Source organism: Mustela nivalis, assembly GCF_964662115.1.
Source record: "Mustela nivalis genome assembly, chromosome: 6".
Lineage (NCBI taxonomy): Eukaryota > Metazoa > Chordata > Mammalia > Carnivora > Mustelidae > Mustela > Mustela nivalis.
Window position 1 is genome coordinate 33,044,956 of NC_139025.1, and position 19,232 is coordinate 33,064,187.

General features: G+C 44.7%; 1 protein-coding gene across 4 annotated transcripts in view; it reads right to left on the bottom strand.

Annotated features, from left to right (window-relative positions):
* RAD51B (RAD51 paralog B) overlaps positions 1-19,232 on the bottom strand; it is a 681,452-nt gene that overhangs the window by 264,653 nt on the left and 397,567 nt on the right. For 3 of the 4 annotated variants that reach the window (XM_082734027.1, XM_082734033.1, XM_082734032.1), the window contains exon 8: positions 4,044-4,140. In XM_082734027.1, the coding sequence (XP_082590153.1) occupies positions 4,044-4,140 (97 nt within the window). Of the gene's footprint in view, positions 1-4,043; positions 4,141-11,208; positions 12,712-19,232 lie in introns of those variants that run through there. The other variant, XM_082734034.1, reaches the window with a different exon arrangement.

Genomic DNA, 19,232 nt, shown 5'->3' on the forward strand with positions numbered 1-19,232 from the left:
AATGAAATAATGTTTGTGAGAGGCAGGCTGAAAACTGACAAGCACACTGCACCTAAGGGAAGTTATTTCAGTTAAATAGAAAAAAATTCAATTTGCCCTCATTCTTTCTCTGGGCACAAAACTACAGGGCAGGAATGATGTGGAGAAAGTCCTTGACCTCTGGGGTCCACTCTTCTCTTCTTTGGCTCTCCTACCTGGGAGTTGGATAACCCAACAGAGGAATGAAACTCCAATGAAGGGAATCATACCATGGACCCAAGCAGTGAACATGGTCTACGTCATCCAAGCAACAACCCAACTGTAAGCTTAATAAGGGGGGGGGACCCAAAAAACTAGCAACACAAAAACAAAGAACTCTCAACTTTACAGACACTGGGAGGGCAACAGCTGGTCAGCCGAGATTAAAGGAGCGTGAGAGAGCACCTCCCCATCTCCTGACTTCTCCTCCCCCATAGAGGTTCCTGCAGCCAGCCAGGGCTCGGCTTTTACAGCTCTGTGAAGATGACCTTGTTCCAGCTAAGATAGGGGCTCTTTTGATCTCAGCAGGGGGATGCTCTGGGCCTGCAGCTGGCAGATATTAATAGTACAGGATCCGCCGGGGTGGAAGAGATCTCTCCGCTGGGCCAGGTCACTTATATTCCCGGCTCTGCATCAGAGCAGAAGGGACTTCATCTCCCTGAATTGGCCCCTGCTGGGTATTTCCCTTAGGTCAACTCAGATCATTTTATTGTTGGCTGCTCTTGGCTGCTTGTTCTCACCCCACAACTGTTTTCAAGGGAGCACTGTTGAAGCCATGCCCTCTGCTCTACGGCTGAACTCTATTACACGACAGGGTGGACCTGGAGCTCACCTCTCCTGTGTTTCTCACTCTCACTGGTTTGCGTATGCGTCTTCTTGTGTACACGTCCATGCGGGAGACAGCAGAGAGCGCGAGAGACAGACCGACGAGACCAGAATGGTTTGCAGAGTGAGGAGATGGTTATGTGGGGGGAAGAAGCTCTTCTAGGGATGCTGAAGTATCAGTGCTAAGATTCCTATAGACCCTTTCTATCAGGCGTAGTCTAGGAAATACAAGGCCATTCTGCCCACTCCATAAGTCAGAATTTTAAGACCCCGTCAACAAGTGAATGCTCCTGATCTTCAGACGGGAGAGCTAGAAAAGACTTCGGCAATTTTGTATTTCCATCTTGAGGCCCAAAGGCCACAGGGCTAATAACACAAAAGCAAAGTTGGTACAATGGATCCCGGAAACAACAAAGTAACTGATACCTATTAACCACAGTGTTATTAACAACCATTGCAATGTATTTGGATAGGTATAAATGCTTTAAGAAAATTGTCCATTTTAGTTCACTGGTAAGGAACTTCATTATAGACTTCAGGAAAAATATTTCTATAGCCTCTTTACCTGCTCAGCTATGCAAAGGAAAGATCTAGAAAAATCAATTGTTTCCATTCTCCCTAGGATTTCATAATTTTAAAAAGTTGTCTAAAGATGAGCTGGTAAGTCTCCCCTTGTCATGAGAACACCTTTACCATTTTCTGGAAGCGGTCACACAGAGCCCCCAAACAATTACCTCTGTATCTGTCCTGTTCCCTTTCTTTGCTTGAGATAAACCAGGAAGCCAAGACAAAGCAAAATGCTGCTACTTTTTGGTTTTTAAATAAGGAAACAAGATATTTTTTTCCTCCTCAAACCTGAATAAATGTGTGTGTATGTGTGTGTGAAATAATTACAATTTTTAATGAGGTGCTTTATGTGAATCTCACGGTTCCTATTTACATGGTACCCATTTAGCATTTATTTACTGCCTATTACGTGCCTAGAGCTTAGCTAGTCACTCAGGATACAAAAAGAATCCAAGATAGCCCATGCGCTTAAAAAATCTGCCAATCTAGTCAGGAAACCATGAAAAGCTAAATTAATTTTCCTGGACCTTTTCTCTATAAAGCAGAGCAGGTAGAAGGACCACAGAGGAGGAAGAGGGAGCCAGACCAGTGCAGACTGGAACAAACAAGGAGGTTTTGTGGGAAGAGGTGGTCTTTAAATAAACTTTGACTGAGTCGGAGGATTTGGGAAGAGAGGAAGCGGTAGAAGTAAAAAAGGGAAATGCTATTCTAGATAGGACAAGCTGTCCCTGCAGTGGCTAGGGGCAGGAATGGGGAGGGGCAGGCACAAAGTCAGCGTGCTTGATGTGGGAGCTTCCTGGAAGGCACTGGCAAGAACCAAGGGGAATGGGAAGGACAGGGCAGACTGTGAGAGTGAGGAAGCACCACATCTAGTGGTGTTTGGGAAACTAATCCACACAAAAGAAAAGAAAGCGAAAACACAGAAATCCTGATTTTTAGCATGTGCAGATTCCCATGGTGTAAATACTTCTACCCTGGCTGATTTCAGGCTGACAAACCACAAATTCCTGATTATTTTAAAATTGAGTCTAGCCCATTCTCAGAAAATGGGCAGATACAGTTTCCAGACTTCTGGGTAGGAAAGTGATATGTACAACTAAGCCAGATTAGGAGAGTTTCATTTGTAGTGGCAGAATGGAGATGGTAGAGGCTGGAGTTGGGAGGGCCATTTTGGAAGTCATAGAAATAATCCAACTGTGAGTTGAATAAGTCAGCTGATTACAATACAAATCACAAAGAAGAGGTACCTGGCTGGCTCTGTTGGTGGAGCAGGCCACTCTTGATCTCAGAGTCATGAGTTCAAGCCCTACACTGGGCACGGAGCCTATTTTAAAAAAATTTGGGGCGCCTGGGTTAAGCCGCTGCCTTTGGCTCAGGTCATGATCTCAGGGTTCTGGGATCGAGTCCCGCATCGGGCTCTCTGTTCAGCAGGGGCCTGCTTCCTTCCCTTCCCCTCTCTCTGCCTGCCTCTCTGCGTGCTGTGATCTCTCTCTGTCAAATAAATAAATAAAATCTTTAAAAAAAAAAAATTGTATTATCCATAGACTTTTTTGTTTGTTTGTTTTTTTAATTATAAAGAAGAGGGGGCAGAGGAAGAATACATTTGGAAAGAAGAACCAAGAAGACTAGAAGAGAGGAATTCAGGGAGGGAGGAAGAGTAAATGATTTGGGTTTTTAGTCCAGGTGATGATAGGGAGGGATCATATAACACTAAATGTGGAAATAGGGGACACAGAGCATTTTACAGTTTTTATAAATAAGTAGTTTCTCACTCTGAAAAACACCCCCAAGAAGCAGGGCTGTGGCCCTTCCAATTTTTGAGTCCACAGACTGCAGCCAATTCACGGAAGACCACCTGGGCGGTCAGGAGCCTTACAAGCCTACAAAATGCCATCTGCTCCCTCATGGACGCTTCTCAGAAAATGGAAGTGCAGAGGGTTCTGTCACAGCTATGCACGTGTATCCAACCCACAGCCAGCAGAACTTAGAAATGTCACATAAGAACTTTCAATAAAGCTAGAAACCACCCACTGGCTCAGTGGTGTAATTCCCCTAGCTCCGTAAACCATAGCCAGCCTGACCTTTGCTAGCATGGGAGGGTGGAGAAAATTTTGCTGATTTACCAACGTAGAGAGTTTCCCTTAACCCTTCTGTAACGCTGGTCAGGAACGTCACATCTCCAGCACATGACAATGGTGTACATTTTTAGCCAGTCTAAAAGCACTCAGCACAGACAAAAGGCTGAACTCCTATGCGAACACCAGTAAAGCAATCTGTGAGCATCTCTCAAAAATCAAGTCACTTAGCAGTTGTCCTTATACTAAGGACCCAAAGTCAACGTATGGAGGTGTAACAGTCTTCAAGGTGGAGGTTACGGATGTCTGTGAGGGTGACGCACTCCGATGAAAAAGGAAGCTGGCCTATAGAGACAGGGCATGAGCCTCTCCAAATGCAAGAAATCAGATGCCGGAGAAGTTGGCTAAGCCTGAATCACCAGGCTCCGGCTGGGTTCACTGGTGAGGGCCCCCTCAGCCCAGTCTCCCAGTGCCACAGGGGGCAGAAAGGCAGAGAGGAGAGGCGGTGGGGCTATACGTCAGTGTCAAGTTTCTGCCCCTCTAGGACAGATCCCTTACCTTCAGACAGGGACAAATCATCAGCTGGAGACACCAGGTCTGCCTGAGAAGCTAGAGCTCCGCTTAGATGCGTAGTAATTTGATTCGTCAAGATAACCTGTGAACAGACAGGGAGAAGGTGGGGGAAGGGAGAAGAAAGAGACCAAATTAATTATTAGAGCTCTCGAAAGAACAGACTGTGGTTCAGGGAGGACTGATAAGCACAGGTAGGAAAACCCCAGTTCTGACTTTCATCAGTTTCATCTGCGGGGCAAAATATCTGGCAAAACCTACAGGTCATTCAAAACACAGAAAAGAGGAAACAGGCTTCTTTTGGAACTTAAACCACTAATTGGTTCCTTCTAAGTGCTGAGTAAATTGGGTCTGAGAGGTGTTAGCTAAATAATGGAAGGCTAACCAGAGAATTAAGATGCATCTGAACGTATTTGATCAAGCTTCAATTATTAGGATTATGTCCACAGCCTAAGATATTGCTAGTGCTAAATAAAACCAGAAATAATCTGAAACTGGGATGCCTGTGGCTTCTTCCATATTAACTCCAAGTCAGAGTTCTATTTCCAAATTGGTGAAAGTGTAATAAGATTCATCTGTAAAGGAACAACGCTCTTCTTACAGATTCGTTGAACTCCAACAAAAACATTCCAATCTCATTATGCATTTAAAACACAAATTAATATAATCCTACCTATTCAAAATATGGTTCATAACACCGAAAATTCCTATGATTCACTGCCACACTGTGATATCTGATTCAGTCAAGAAACTATTCTTTCCTTTAAAAATCCTCATATAAAATTTACTATATTGTTTAGAAGCCTGAAGGAAGAATAAAATACAGATTCTCTCCTGGAACATTATACCGACTAACACCACAATTGTTTCCCAAAGTTTGATGGGGCTTCCCATCATGCAGAAAAACTGTGGGCATCTTGGTCACTCGGAGGAAACGTCCCTTCTGAAAACAGTACTAGGCACTTAGTATCTGGAATAAGCATCTAGTTGGACCATCTTGTTCTGTCCCGAGGGTCAGCTATGGTTTTGCTGCCCCCGAATTTGAAGAGAAATGGAAACGATCTCTCTTCTTCATTGTCGAGCTTTTCAGCCACACCTCTGTCATTTTCTCTTGAACAAACCAGGGACACGTTATAAATCCTCTACCAGTGGCAGCTTAATTGGGGGCTGAGATGGGAGCATGATGGCAAGGTCAGGCAAAGAAATGAAGTATTCTATTAGCAAAGACAACCTTTGCAAGGTCCGTGTGTGTGACCGAGGCTTATGAGTGTCCAGCTGCTCTGAAGCGACAGTCAGACCCTGCAGCGTTCTGCCAAGTACACACTCATCTCCTCTGCATCCTTCTGCTTCCCTGCTTTTCCTCTGGATTGGTAAGAATCACACACGACGTGTCTGCATTACAATGGCTTTACAGAATGGAATAACAGCCTGCTCTTCCAAGAACAAATGTGCATTTGTAGGAGTATGAATACAAATTATGTTCATTTCTCTCTTTATAATATAGGGTGTGGGCTTTGAAGTTGTATTAAACTGGGCTCAAATCTTGACTCTGACACCACGCACGCTGGGAAAGTCACTTCAACGTTTGAGTTAAGGAGCTTTATTTGTTCACAGGTAAAATCTACCCATCTTACAGAACTGTTACAAGAATTAAGTGAGATAAACAATGTGAGGCATTTAACATAATGTCCAGCACGTAGTATATAATCAATAAATGGGAGCCATGTTATTGGTGTTGTTTTCTTCAGAAACGATGCTATATAAGTTAAATATCTATTTAATATATAGTAAATGTCATGTGCTTCAGAGAATTAGATCTAACAGGAGAACTCTAAACCACAATTTTCTACACTAGGATACACTTTAGGATCTGATCACTCCTCCCAATCTTAGCCCTTCTTTTTTTCAAAGATTTTATTTATTTATTTGACAGAGATCACAAGTAGGCAGAGAGGCAAGGCAGAGAGAGGAAGGGAAGCAGGCTCCCTGCTGAGCAGACAGCCCAATGCGGGGTTCGATCCCAGGACACTGGGATCATGACCTGAGCTGAAGGCAGAGGCTTTAACCCACTGAGCCACCTAGGCGCCCCAACCCTTCTTAAGTTTTATTCAATGATCTCAGTAAAAAAAAGCAATCATTTAAAGGTAGGTCCATAAGGTACTGGTATTACTCTGAAAATACTATTTATTTATTTATTATGAAATACTATTTATTTATTTATGCTTTATTTATCCAACTACAAAACAATGTATCTGTTTGTCCTAGTTTTTAGAAATGTGAAGCTTCTGAGAGATTAAAATAGGAAAGCTCTACTTTTTTAGAGGATTCTTCTGTAAGATGGCTTGGTAAAAATGAATGAACTTTAATGATAAGGCAATAATAATACAAAAAAAAAATGTACTGAATACCTCCCATGCAAGGCCTGTCACAATATTCACAGGGGGAAATAAAGAGTAAGGGCTCTGTATGTCTTCTCTAGAAACTTGTAAGTTAAGAGATGAGCCACCTACTCATCTCTTAATTCAGATCATTTTCCCCCTCGATTTTAATATTTCACCGGTCCTTCATGGAAACCTGTCCTGAGATGGTTTTATTATACAGAGCTAATAAAGTTATGTCCAGCAGAACCTCAAACCAAACTCCAGATGTCCCTCAGAAGGTACTCAGCCCCATTTCCACATCCAACGAAAGACGAGGTAGAGAAGAAGATATTTCACTTTCCAAGGGCAAAAGTGGTTTTGCTAATAATCCTTTCCTTTTGCATTACGCACCCAAAAGCCAAATCACTGAAGGACACATAGGAACCAAACTCAGGGCTTTGCTAATCACACCATCGTACTAAATTGTTGTGGTTTTCTAAATCCGTGTTCAGCAAGATGATAGAATGGAAACATTTTCAAGTAGCATCGCTGACAAATAACCCCAGCTTGGGCAGAAGCGTATAGATGGGTTGTCCCCTGGAGACCGGAAAACTACACCCTTAAAATAACCTATAAAATACTATTACATGTTATAAACAGAGTCTTAACACTACCTGTTTCTGAAAATTTGTTCCGACTGACACTTCAAAAGGGCTTCCTTGCCACTTTACTCCACTGGATAGATCAGGGCTTCTGATGCTTGACACTCTATTTGTGGGCGAGAAGTCTGCACAGTAGTTAGGGTGAGGGCTCGGGAGTCAGACAGACCGGAGTTAAGATCTTGGGCTCCAGCACTTTCTAGCTGTATGACATTGGGCAAGTCCCATACCTCTCTGGCATGGTAATGCTGAACTCACAGGGTTTCATGCCACTAGATAATGCTTATAAGATCCCTAGCATTAGGACCTGACCAGTGGTAAACGCCAAAATGTTACTACTTGTCACTGTTTAGCTATCCTTTGCTGTCTGATACCTTCCTTTTTAGGTAGAGAACACGCCTGATTCCCTTTTCTATGTCATATAGCCCACTGCTGACAAAGAACAAACACTGATGTGTTCAAAAAGCCATGACAATTTAAATGAAATTACATCAACTATTTTTGCCATTTCTCTGAAAGTATGGCTTATTGAAAACACACCACCACCCTCCCAGCCCTACCCCCACGAACTACAGATCAAAGGCCAGAATGGGACTCTTGGGCTAAGGGGAAGATATGCTGGGTTTTTGTTTGTTTGTTTGTTTTAATGGTCATGATCACATCTGAAGTCTAGCTTCAAGTTTATTCTTCAGGAAGGAGAATACCATCTGCCTACTGGGAAGAGGAGGCTTTGTAAATCGGATAAAGTAACTATTGTCTCCACTCAACTCTGTATGTAGAGAGACCACTCATTCCCAGGGCTTCTCCATACTGCCCTCTGGGTTGCAGGAAGCTTCGGGTACACTTGGCTTGCAAATGGCCCTCTCATCATGCCACAGAGGCTTGAGTCTCATTTATAGTGCTCCTCTCCCAAGGCAACACTGGGGTGAGACTTCTGTCTCTAAAGACCATGTCCCTGGGTTCCAAGTTTTCTCTGGCATTATCTGATTTCTCTAAGTGCACCTACTCAGTCCTTCTATGTACAACGTCTATGCTCAGTTTAAGGGTACAATAAAGCTCTTTTAAAAAGAAGAAACTTTAGGGTACATATTCATAAATAACCCAGTAAGTCCTGCTTTCACGGTGAACAGGACTTAGAGAAAAAATGTGGAGAGACAGGAAATAGTTAAGGATCAGGTAAACTAATAAGGCAGATGGGTATGGAGGAGTATCATTGTGGTCAGAAGACAGGGTCTTATGGATGAAAAAACCTAACTAACACACAAACAGAAATATGACTCATTTATATTAAGTATTAAAAACAAACAGCTTAAGAGAGCAAATAACTGGAGATAAGAAGGTAGGAGCAGAATAAACTGATCAGAGCCATCAGCCCCAAGGTTCAGGCGGTTGGGGAGGTACAGTCCAGTGGACAATTGGCCTGCCTCTCCATGAGTCTCTGTGTCCAGTGCACACCGCTTGCCTTCAGTGGACCCATCCTTCCTTGGCTATGCTATGACCAGGCTCTACCTATGCTGTACCCATGCCCCATATCCTACTCACACTTCCTGGTCCAGAATATATTCTACCTTAGGGGCCACTTTATGTCTGGTCCAATCTACCCTCCAGTGAAGTATTAGAAGTATTTCTGCTGGGGCCTCCAGGAGCAGCCCATGGGAATACTGGAAAATGAGGCACAGAAGAGAAGGTGGGACAGCCCTGAAGAAATCAGGGTGGAGAACTGTCAGATCTAAAGGCACAGCCTTTGGCAGAAGAAGCTCCTTTTTATTGGACTCTTGGAAGGTGGCAGAGAAGAAGGACTTCATGGTAAGCCGGGGACAGAATAGGTTGGAATAGAGTATCTGGCCCTCTTTGGTCAGCAAAAGAAATATTCATGGTCAGCAAATCTGTAACTCAATATTTACAAGTCGTATTTTTTTTTAAGGACCTAAATATATGGCACATGCCCTCATTCAACTTTCTGTTGGGGCAAGTGAGAGGCAAAATCTGCAAGGCTCACTTTCCACCAGGTGAACTGGAGTTACCTGCCTGAGGCCAGCAGCTCAGATAAGACGAGGGATGCACAGGCTTCCCTGCCCGTCCTTTCTCCTAAGGCAGCAGTGGGCAGAGGAGAGGAGAGAGGAGCTCCCAGCTCAGACCTCAGGATGGGTGACTTCTTCAGGCCTGCATGTCCCGGTCTAGAGAATCTGATCTATAGATTTCTTTGTTCATTATTTTTAATGTCTAGAAATGAGAAGATTATGGAAGTGCTGTATTGTAACAAACCCGATCTTGTGGCAAGAGAAGATTATCGAAGTGCTGCATTGTAACAAGCCCGATCTTGTGACAAGCCCGATGCTACAAAATAACCATAATACAAGTCAGTAAGTAGGGGCAGCTTCCACAAAAGAGCCAAGCGTTTGAGGTGGTCTGAGTCGAACTTTGCCTATCATTTTGGCGGTGTTCAATGGCCCTGGGTGCATGTGGCACGTCATTTCCAAGGCCCACAGAAGGCCTGGGATCTAAAGCTCTTCATGGAACTCATGTCTCTGTACAAGAGTTTAGGGGGGAGGCTGGGCTAGAGGAATCAAGAGGCCCCTCCAGGTCATTTCTATGCCCATAAAAACACCCACTTCCTCCTCCCACCCACTCTCTGTCAGAAACCTGCTACAATCTAACACAGAGAATCAGACAAGTTCTAAAATAGCTTTAATTGGGCCTGTAGCACTAGGTGCCTCGGTGGTCCTGACCCTCCCGGTTACTCAGGAAAACAGGCAGAGAAAGGGCATCGCCCACGCGATGGAGAGAAGGGCTGGGGGATGACTCCGCTCAAACTGCCTGCCCGAAGCCCAGTGGAGCACTCTCAAAATGACAGGCTCTGCTTTTCATAGGTTCTGAAGTCATAGTTCATTTTTCCTTCTTTTTGTACTAAAAATGGTCTATCTTTCGAAGGTATGCTTTTTTAAACTGTTATTCTTGGTATCTAAAATGATCCTAATTGCCAGATAAGTGGGCGATCGAGCCTTTCTATCTAAACATAGGCCTTGGTTTGGATAAGTCAGAAATTCTGGGTTTTAATCCTGGCTCTGTTAAGGGTTGCTGAATGTCCTGCTTATAAGAAGACAGAGGCCGGAATTTTCCTGTGAGAAATTGTTAAGGTTCATTGAGTCCTTTCATCACCGAGGCTTGAGAGAAAGGCCCTGGAGTGGTTTTCACCATACTCTCCTCTTGATTCCCAACCATGACGATGTCTGCCCCAACCCATTCTGCTGTACAGGAGCTGGGAGTGACAGGGAAAGGAGGAGGGCCCCTCTCCTCCCCAAGAAAGTGGGGGAGCGCACGAGGGGTGGGGATGGCAGCTCCGGGTGCAGTACAGGAACGGGGGAGTGCCCAAGAGAGGCCTAGAGGCCCACACTCACAGACACATGCCTCTTCCCTGACTCTCCCCATCCCAACCCTTTCCTGTCACTTCCAGCTTTGAAAAGAGATATCCAGTATTTGTTGTGAAGTAAAGTCAGACCAAATATTTTGGCGTTTGAGCGTCACAGTTCTGGTTTTACTATTCACTGGCTTAATTTTGCCAAGGTCTGGAAAATTATAAATCATTCCATTATGAAAAAATAATCATTCTTCTTTAGTGTCAGCCCAGAGAATATCAACTGTTGGTTCTAAAAGAAAGAACTGATAAGGTTTTAGTATTCCAGCCTGCTTGAAGGTCTGTAGGACAATTGTTTTCTGGGAAAATCTGAAAGGCCATGGGGGATTTTCCTTTCAAAATATTTGTGGTAAAAGGACCAAACTTCAATTTGGCCTGAAGAAAACACTGTTGTGGGAGTCAGGCATCCTGCCTCGTATTTCTGGCTCTGTCACTAGTCTGCTGTGCAATTCTGGAAAATGCTCCTAACTTCTCTGAATCTAAAAAGTGTTGATTCCATTAAAGACATAAAGAAAATGAGACTATTACGGCTATAAATGTAGCAGGCTGCTATGAAAAATGTTACACATTTCAATTTGCATCGTGATGAGTGTTATACTTAAAATTTCATCTCATCATTGATTCTCATCATCCCTACCCTCGAGAAATCCATTTTACACAAAACCAATTGGCAGTAGTAGAGGAAGAGAGAAGGAAAAGAAAAGAACAAAGACCACAACTTCAAATAATTTGGTATTTATTGTGAGAATACTTTCAAAGCTTGATAAAAATTCACATCTCTTACTATGAATCCGGGGAGAAAAAATCTCTCTAGGAGGTCTCACTGTGGAAATTCACAGGCGATGCTCAAGAGACACTGCTTAGGAGAACAGTCCCTAGAGTAGGAGAGTCCTGATAGAAGACACAGGCTCAGGATGAGGCCACAGAGATGGAGGAAGAGAAGTGAGTCTCCACAGCTTCGCACAAACACACACTCAGTCGCACAGAGACTGATGACACTGCTGCTTCTATGTCAGCCGTTATCTAGACCACTGAGTTCAGAGGCAGCGAACGCAAGTAAAACCACGTCTGCCATTTGGTCAAAATAAAGATACAAGAAAACTGCAGCATGGTAGGGTGGCTTTCTCTTTGGCCCACTTCTGCAGGGGTGCACATGCAAGGGGGTGCAGTGGAAACCCCGGGTGGGGGGGCAGCTGCTGTGTGGGCGTGAATGCTCTGGTTCCACTCTCACTGTGCTGCTCCCCGGCTCCAGTGGGGCTGAGGTTAACACATGCCGGTTCCGGGTCTCAAATGGGGTGACAGTTGTTGTGAGGCCACAAACAGCAGCCCGGTATGCTGTTTCCACCTGCAGCCCAACCTGGGCGACATCCTGTCAGTGATCTCGGGCTCGTTGCAGGAAATAACACGCAGCACTGGTGAACTGCGACAGTGGGCGCACAGCAGCTTCAAACGGCGCCTTCCCCAACCGTGGGCCATTTTGCCCTTAGCTTGGGATCCGAGAGGTCTGTGGCCAGCTGGGGCTTGGAAACGAACAAGGCCAAGCGCTGGATGACTCTGAGGCTCACAGATGTGGAAGGAACCCTCCTACCAGCCTTCACCGCACTGTACATTTCTTGCGGCAGAGTCGCTTTGGTGGTTTGTTTGGTTGTCCTCGCCCACTCCCTTACTGCCCACTGAGCCTCACAGAAAGGCAGGGGAGGTGAATTTCCAACAGCCCCCTGAGTTTCTGCTGACCTTTTTAGGTGTTTTTGTTAATTGATGGTGCTTTCTATTCACGTGTTTGCCTGGGTTCTGGGGATTCCCCTCCTTTTGATTTGCAAGGAGGGTTAGAAAGACACAGCTTCTTGATCAGTCCGACGTCGCAGGCAGCTACTATTGACTGATTTCCCCTCCTTAGACTCATTTGAGACCAAGAAAAGAGTACTGTTGAGTCACTTGCTCCCCAGGGGTCTGAAAGTATGGCTCTTGGGGGAGTCCAGCCCGATAAACACCGACTTTGCTGTTCTCCAGCCCCAGCCAAAGTTCTAGTGGCCTATCACAGGGAGGAGCTGAAGCCCAGAGGGGCCTCTGATCTCACACGGCCTCTGAAAAACCTCCAAAGAAGAACAAGCCGGCACTAATCTGACTTCTGTATCAGTATGCCACTCAGGCAAATGGCATTCCAAGGGCTCTCTGAACTCAGAAACTGGGTGCGTGCATTCAATTCTATCTCCAAAGTCAATCTGTAGCATAAAATGAGAGCAAAGATCGTTCACAACCTGTTCAAAAGGAGGTCAGAACATCTGCCTAGGAACAAATTTCCAAGACAGCAGCCTAATCAGAGAAGTCTTTGAACAAAAACTATGTATTTGATATTCTCAAAGAAGGGATACTGTGTAAATTATTGCTTGTTTTTTGTTTTTTTGTTTTTTAAAGAAGTGGGGGAGTTGGGAGTTGAAGCTATCTGTCTGTGTCCATACTTAAATAAATGACATCAACATCCACAAGCAATAATAACCTATAATTAAACAAAGTCAACATAAAAAAGACAGAAGAGGAATAGGCCCAAAACAAATACATTAAAATGGCTAAATATTTACATGGCAAGTGAGGATGGGAAATGCCCTTCCATGGCAATGTCCTTGGAGTGGAGATCTATGATCGTGGCCACTAACGAGCCAATCCCATCATGTGCTACAGGCCCATAAAACCATGTCCTAGCCAAGGGCAGATTACACTCAAGGCACGAGCCCCAGTGCCAGATGTCAGGTAGGTTTTCAGTCTCCAGTATCTATACTGGTGGCTTGGGAATGGCCACTGGGAGCTCTGTCCCAAGAGAAAGTATGAGGTTGCATCGGGCCCCCCATGGCTGCTGGAGGGGACGGTGAGGGACAGGAGCTGCTAACCGGAACTGCACGAGAGCGCTATCCTGTCATGTTTCCCCCCTCATTTCCGTTTGCCTGCCTTTTCACCTCTCACCTCACGTCATTAACAGGAATAGCGACCGTACTTGGCGTGTGCATGGTGCTTTACACTTTTCGGAGGATGCTCACAGAGGGGTCTTAGCCGCTCCTCACTGCCTCACGAGGGAAACGGCTCTTGTGTGTTAGGAGGGTGGGCTCTGGGGTCTGACCAGACCTCCTGGGTTTCTGCCTCAGCTCTACAACCACCACCCAGCTGTAGAATTCCAGGTAGATGATGTAATCTCTCTGTGCCTCATTTTCTTCAGCTGTATAATGAGAGAACGATTATACCAGTTTTGAGGATAAATGAGTTGACACAGAAAGCCCTCAAGACAGAGCCTAATAACTAGCAGGTGCCTAACAACTATCTGCTTTTTACTTATTATTCTACCCACTTCCATTTTTTCCAGTGGGAACACTGAAGCTTGTGACATTTTCAGTCTTCTCTGGGTTTCTCCTGGTTCACTCACTCTGGCTCTCATCCCCACGCCAAGTGTCCCATGCCAAAGCTGAAATGTCATCCTTCACTCTTCTTCCAGCTTCCATCTCTCAGGACCAATTCAAATCCCACCTCTTCCAAGAAGTCTTTCCTCATGCCAGCTGCCACAGACTCATCTCTTGGTTCCTAATGCTCCCACTCGCCAACCGGTCCCAAGGAATTTAGTACGAGGATTTTTTTCTCTGTGTCATGGATGTGATTCTTACCTCTCTACCCACAGTGTAAATGTTCTGAATTTCCATGTGTCTCTGCCTCCCTGTCCCCATTCTAAAGGCGGGAAGGGAGAAGAGGACTAATGTCTACTTCCTGCGGATCCAAGCCTGTACCAGGTGCTTTACATACATGAGTTCATTTCATCCTCACACCTCATTGAGACAAAGGTCACTCCCCTGGTTTTGAAAATGAGAAAACAGAGGCTCAGAGGAGTTGAGCCATTTTCGGAGACGGACAGCTAGCGCATGGCAGAGCCTAGTTCAAACCAGGTCTGTCTACACCTCCAGTGTGTGCTGGCTCTACCATGTAAAAGCTCCTTGACATGAACACTCACGTCCTCCTGGATATTTGTGGATTAGTTTCCTCAGAGCATGGCATTTGCTGAGATCGGACAGACCAAGGGTCATGTGATTTAATGCAAAATCACATGTAAAGGAAAACTAAACAAGATGTTGAAGACTTAGACCAACTTTTAGGAGCAAGAAGAAACCAGTCGACTGTTAGAATGCTGTTTGGTGGCACTGGAAACACTGAGTCTTCAGCGCGGGGAGGAACCATGCTCCAGCAGGTATGGTGAGAGAAAAGACACAGACTCCTGGATTCTATTTCTGTCTTGGCCACTAACCTCTTTGCTAATATTTTCACTTCTGCTAACATGTGATGACAAGAGTTTCAGAAGAAAGGCTGCCGTATGAGCGCAGAAGAGGACGGGCAGTTAGCTGGTTAGATGTGGTAGGGCCACAAACGGCACTGGGATCTGGAGAAGGAGCTCTAGCCCGGACGAATCCCATGGGGGCCTTTATCTTTCCAGCTCCACTTCAACTCACAGGGGATAGCCCTTGGTAGCTGCCCTCCTTAAATATAAATACCCTAAAGGGACTGTCTTCAGTTTAGTTAGGATCCACGTGAGCCATTCAAAAAGTTTATTCTTGTTTCCTGACTTGAAATGATGTTTGCATGCATTTTCTGACTGGTTACAACATACACTGGTGGTGCTCAATAAGGAAAAAAAAAAAAATCAGTCGATTCTTCATGTTTGGTAATTGATTCATGAGGTATATTAGTGCTGGTGTTTGTGATGGAAGCCCTGGTCTGTCTATTGTGGAGATACAGCTGGGATGGACCTGGTAGGATCAGAGCTTTGTTCTTGGTCCTTGGTCCTTGACATCATCCAGCCAAGAGGCCAGGCCTGGAAGCATTGGTAACCCAGGCAGGTTTGTGGTCATGGTGGCAAAGATTTAAGGGGCACGAAGAGCCCTTTGAAAACAAGAAACATGGGAGCTGTGGATGGTGGCTTCCCATTTCCACATATCTAAAGTCCCAGTGACTTCAGAATCCTGAAGCTGTGGGCAAGTCTTGTGGACGATTTCCTGCTCAGATCGAGGCCTAGAAAGGGATCACGGCTGAAAAGGAACAGCCAGCTGCTTTGGAATGGGAGGACAAGGAAGCTCTTTTCTGTCTGGTTATTTACAACACAGTGTTCAGGCTCATGGACTCCTCCTGCCCTCCCCAGGGCCACACTGAAATGACTAAATCTGCCTGTTACTCCAGTGAATCCAGTCAAATAAATAAGTCAATTCTCTTTAAGTTTGTGGTCTCAACTCCTTGTTGGTTTATTGCAAAATTAAAGGGCACACAGAGTAGAACCATCAATCAGTAACCAGCAGAGGAATAAGCTCTTTGTGGAATGTACTGAGAAGCAGGAAAGAAGAAGGGAAAAAAAATGAAAAGAAACCTCATGAAATGGTCATTTGTTAGGAGAACAGAGGGGGGGAAATCCACATTTCACATGCAGCATCATTTAGGAAAAGCCTTATTAAAGGTTTCCCATCTCGCCAGGAGAGCAAGCACAGGAACGCAAACAAAAATCCCTCAAAACGATCTACCATTTATCAGTGTTGGTTTCTTGTGGTCTCTGTTGTGCTCCATAGACACAGCCAGAGATCATGGGCCATGGGGCTGGAACAGTGACTCAGCAGGCTCAGGACCAGGGCAAGGAGACGAGATACCACTAATACCACTGCGGTTTATACAAGGCAAACATAACTGGCCCCCTCCATGCTTCATGTCAATCTGACAGTCCCTTAGTACCCCGTTATTAAAGCACCTCCAAGGGGCACCTGGGTGGCTCAGTCGGTTAGGCAGCTTCCCTCAGCTCAGGTCATGATCCTGAGGTTCTAGGATGGAGCCCCACATCGGGCTCCCTGCTCAGCAGGCAGTCTACTTCTCCCTCTCTCTGCCCCCATGACTGCTTGTGCGCTTGCTCTCTCAAATAAATAAAAACCTTAAAAAAAAAAAAAAAAGCATCTCTTTAGTACCATGCCTTATTCAGAATGTATAATAAATGTGATTTAATGAGGATAAAAACTGAAGAGCATATAGTCTAGAGGAAAAAATCTAACCCTCATTGAGTGCCCATTGGGTGCCAAACAGTATGCTCAGTGGCTTATTAACATAACTTGCTTTAACCCTCACTGCAGCCATACGTGGTAGGTCACACTGCTCCTCCACCTTGAGGATAAATGTATTCTGTAACTGGCATAGCTTGCAGCAAGCAGCCACACCTATGTGACTCCAGAATCACTTCTTTCAGCCAGAATTACCACGCTCAAGCACGGCACTAAGAAATCTACTGCAGATTTTCAATTCTGCTGCAAGAAATGAAGTAGGTAGAATTAGAAAGAGCAGAATGGAAACTCACCAGTCCTATGTCTACCTTGCACATTTTCTGTTTCAAATAACTTCCTTCTCTGGACAACTGATACTCTTTCCTCCCCACCCGCTCTTTTTTTCTTATTAACATATAATGCCTTATTTGTTTCAGGGGTACAGATCTGTGATCCATCACTCTTACACAGTACACAGAGCTCACCATAGCACATGCCCTCCCCAATGTCCATCATCCATCCGTACCCCCCCACCCCCCAGCAACCCTCAGTTTGTTTCCTGAGATTAAGAGTCTCTTATGGATTGTCTCCCTCTCTGGTTCCATCTTGTTTCATTTTTTCCTCTCTTCCCTTATGATACTCTGCCTCGTAGACAAATGATATCCTTGACCATTTCACAAGAGAAGAAAACAAGGTGCCAAGAAGTGGAGGGAACTGCTCACGCTAGTAAGCAGACGAGCCATTAGACCACAACGTGGTTCTGATTCTTGCCCACGACAAGATGTACCTTTTGAAACAACGGTAATAGGGAAGAATTCTTTATGTTGCTTTAGAAAAGATAAAGGGGCTCTATACACACACATACACAAATACAGAATCTCCTTATCTAGTGGTAAGGTCGGTATTACATCTCTTTCCACATCAGAGAGGAAAAGTGAGTAGACTAAAGTTTTCAGCATATATATGGATCCAAACCTAGGTCCACTGACTCCTATGCTCTTCGCACTCCTTGCCCCTGAAGGGGAGAGTGCCTCCCAGAGAGAGGCAGATTGATGGTAAAGGAGTAACTCTCATGAGAAAGCTGGTCTCAGTGTCTTTCTGAAACAAGGAGCTGCGTATGAAGTTGTGATGCCCAATGCAAAGGGATCTTGGTTTTATTTCCTCTCCCTTCAGAGGTGTCTATCCATAGTGCTGCAGCCTTTATGCTCTCTTGGAAGGTGGTCCTCTGTTACTAATGTGAGGCTCAGTTAAGTGCTGGTTATGGTTTATTAGAAGTGGTCTAATTCATGAATTCAGCAAAGGAGTTCCTACGAGAGAATAGCAGAAGCAAGAAGTGAAAGAAAGCTGTATCTGGGACTAGGTAGCTCTGGGGCAAGATTGCAAGGAGTTAAAGAGTAAAGTGTATTTCACGGCTTCCTTCCCCAACCCCACCATCTTCTTTCTGCTGTGATCCCCATGGGCTTTGTATGCTCATCCTGTGCCACACAGCTAGAGTGGAACTCCTCCCAGACGTCCTTCCCCAGCCAGCACCACCTTGCAGTGCTTTGAAAGCCCAAGACTCCATTCCTGTACCAACCACTACTACTCATAAATCCACACAGTCTCTTCTCCTCTTCTCTCTTTCTAATGAGCTAAATCTTAAGTCTTAAGTGACTTTTGCTACATCTCTTTCTGCTACCAGGGAGGGCGCCCAATGATGTACCAATTACTCTAATGCAGTGACTCTGAAGTGATGGAGGTGGGTGTTGAATCTAATCTTCTGATTCCAAATTCCATGTTAATTCCTCTACACATTCTTTCCTCCCCCTTCTGAGATAGAATATTTCACTCCACATCTGACTGTATGGAAGCATAACTCAGGAATCAGCTGACTATCTAACAAAATAAAACTACCCAAGTCTCTTTATTTATCACAATCTGAAATGCAGATAAAATAGTTGTTAAATACTAACTAGGTCAAAACAAAGCGAAGATACGATTGCTGTTTTTCTGGCAAAGGGAGGAGTAGTATGAGTATTACTCTACAAACTATAATGAAAGGGAGCAAATAATCCTTGTCATCTGGAAGGTGAAAAGAGAGAGCCACTGGGGTCTAGAAGATGGGAAGAGATGGCTTCTCACTGGGGGAGTCAGGGAAGGTGTCATTTGATCTAGGCCTTGAAAGAAGGGTGCGATTTTGTCATTGAGAGTTATGTGGAAGGTTCTTATAAATGGCAGAAGAGGCCCTAATATTATAAGAATTTGAACTACAGAGTATTTTAGAGGAGGACCTTAAACTCTAGAATACAGGCAGGCACTAAAAAGGTAATCAGTCTGTGTCAGAATAGACCAGGCAGCTATTCTAGGAATTCCTTTTAATCCAAAGAGGTCTTTGAAAAGCATGGGAAAAGGCCCCCTTGGCCAAGAGACACTAGAGAGACCAACCTTGCAGGAAGGAGATGCAAGGTGCCTTCATTGTTTTATCCTGCCACTGAAGTTGGCTTCTACAGGGCAGGTTCTCACAGTAAAATAACAATACTAATAATATGGCAATTGAGAAAATCTCAAGTGTTGTGTGCATGTGTGTGTGTCTCAAATAGTATGTAGAAGCTAAATTCTGCTAAAACACATCAAGGGTACCAGTCCCCATTACAGAGGAAAGGAAAAGCCCTAATCATATGCAAACAGGGCTTAGGAAAAATCTTTATGAAAGACCTCTTAGC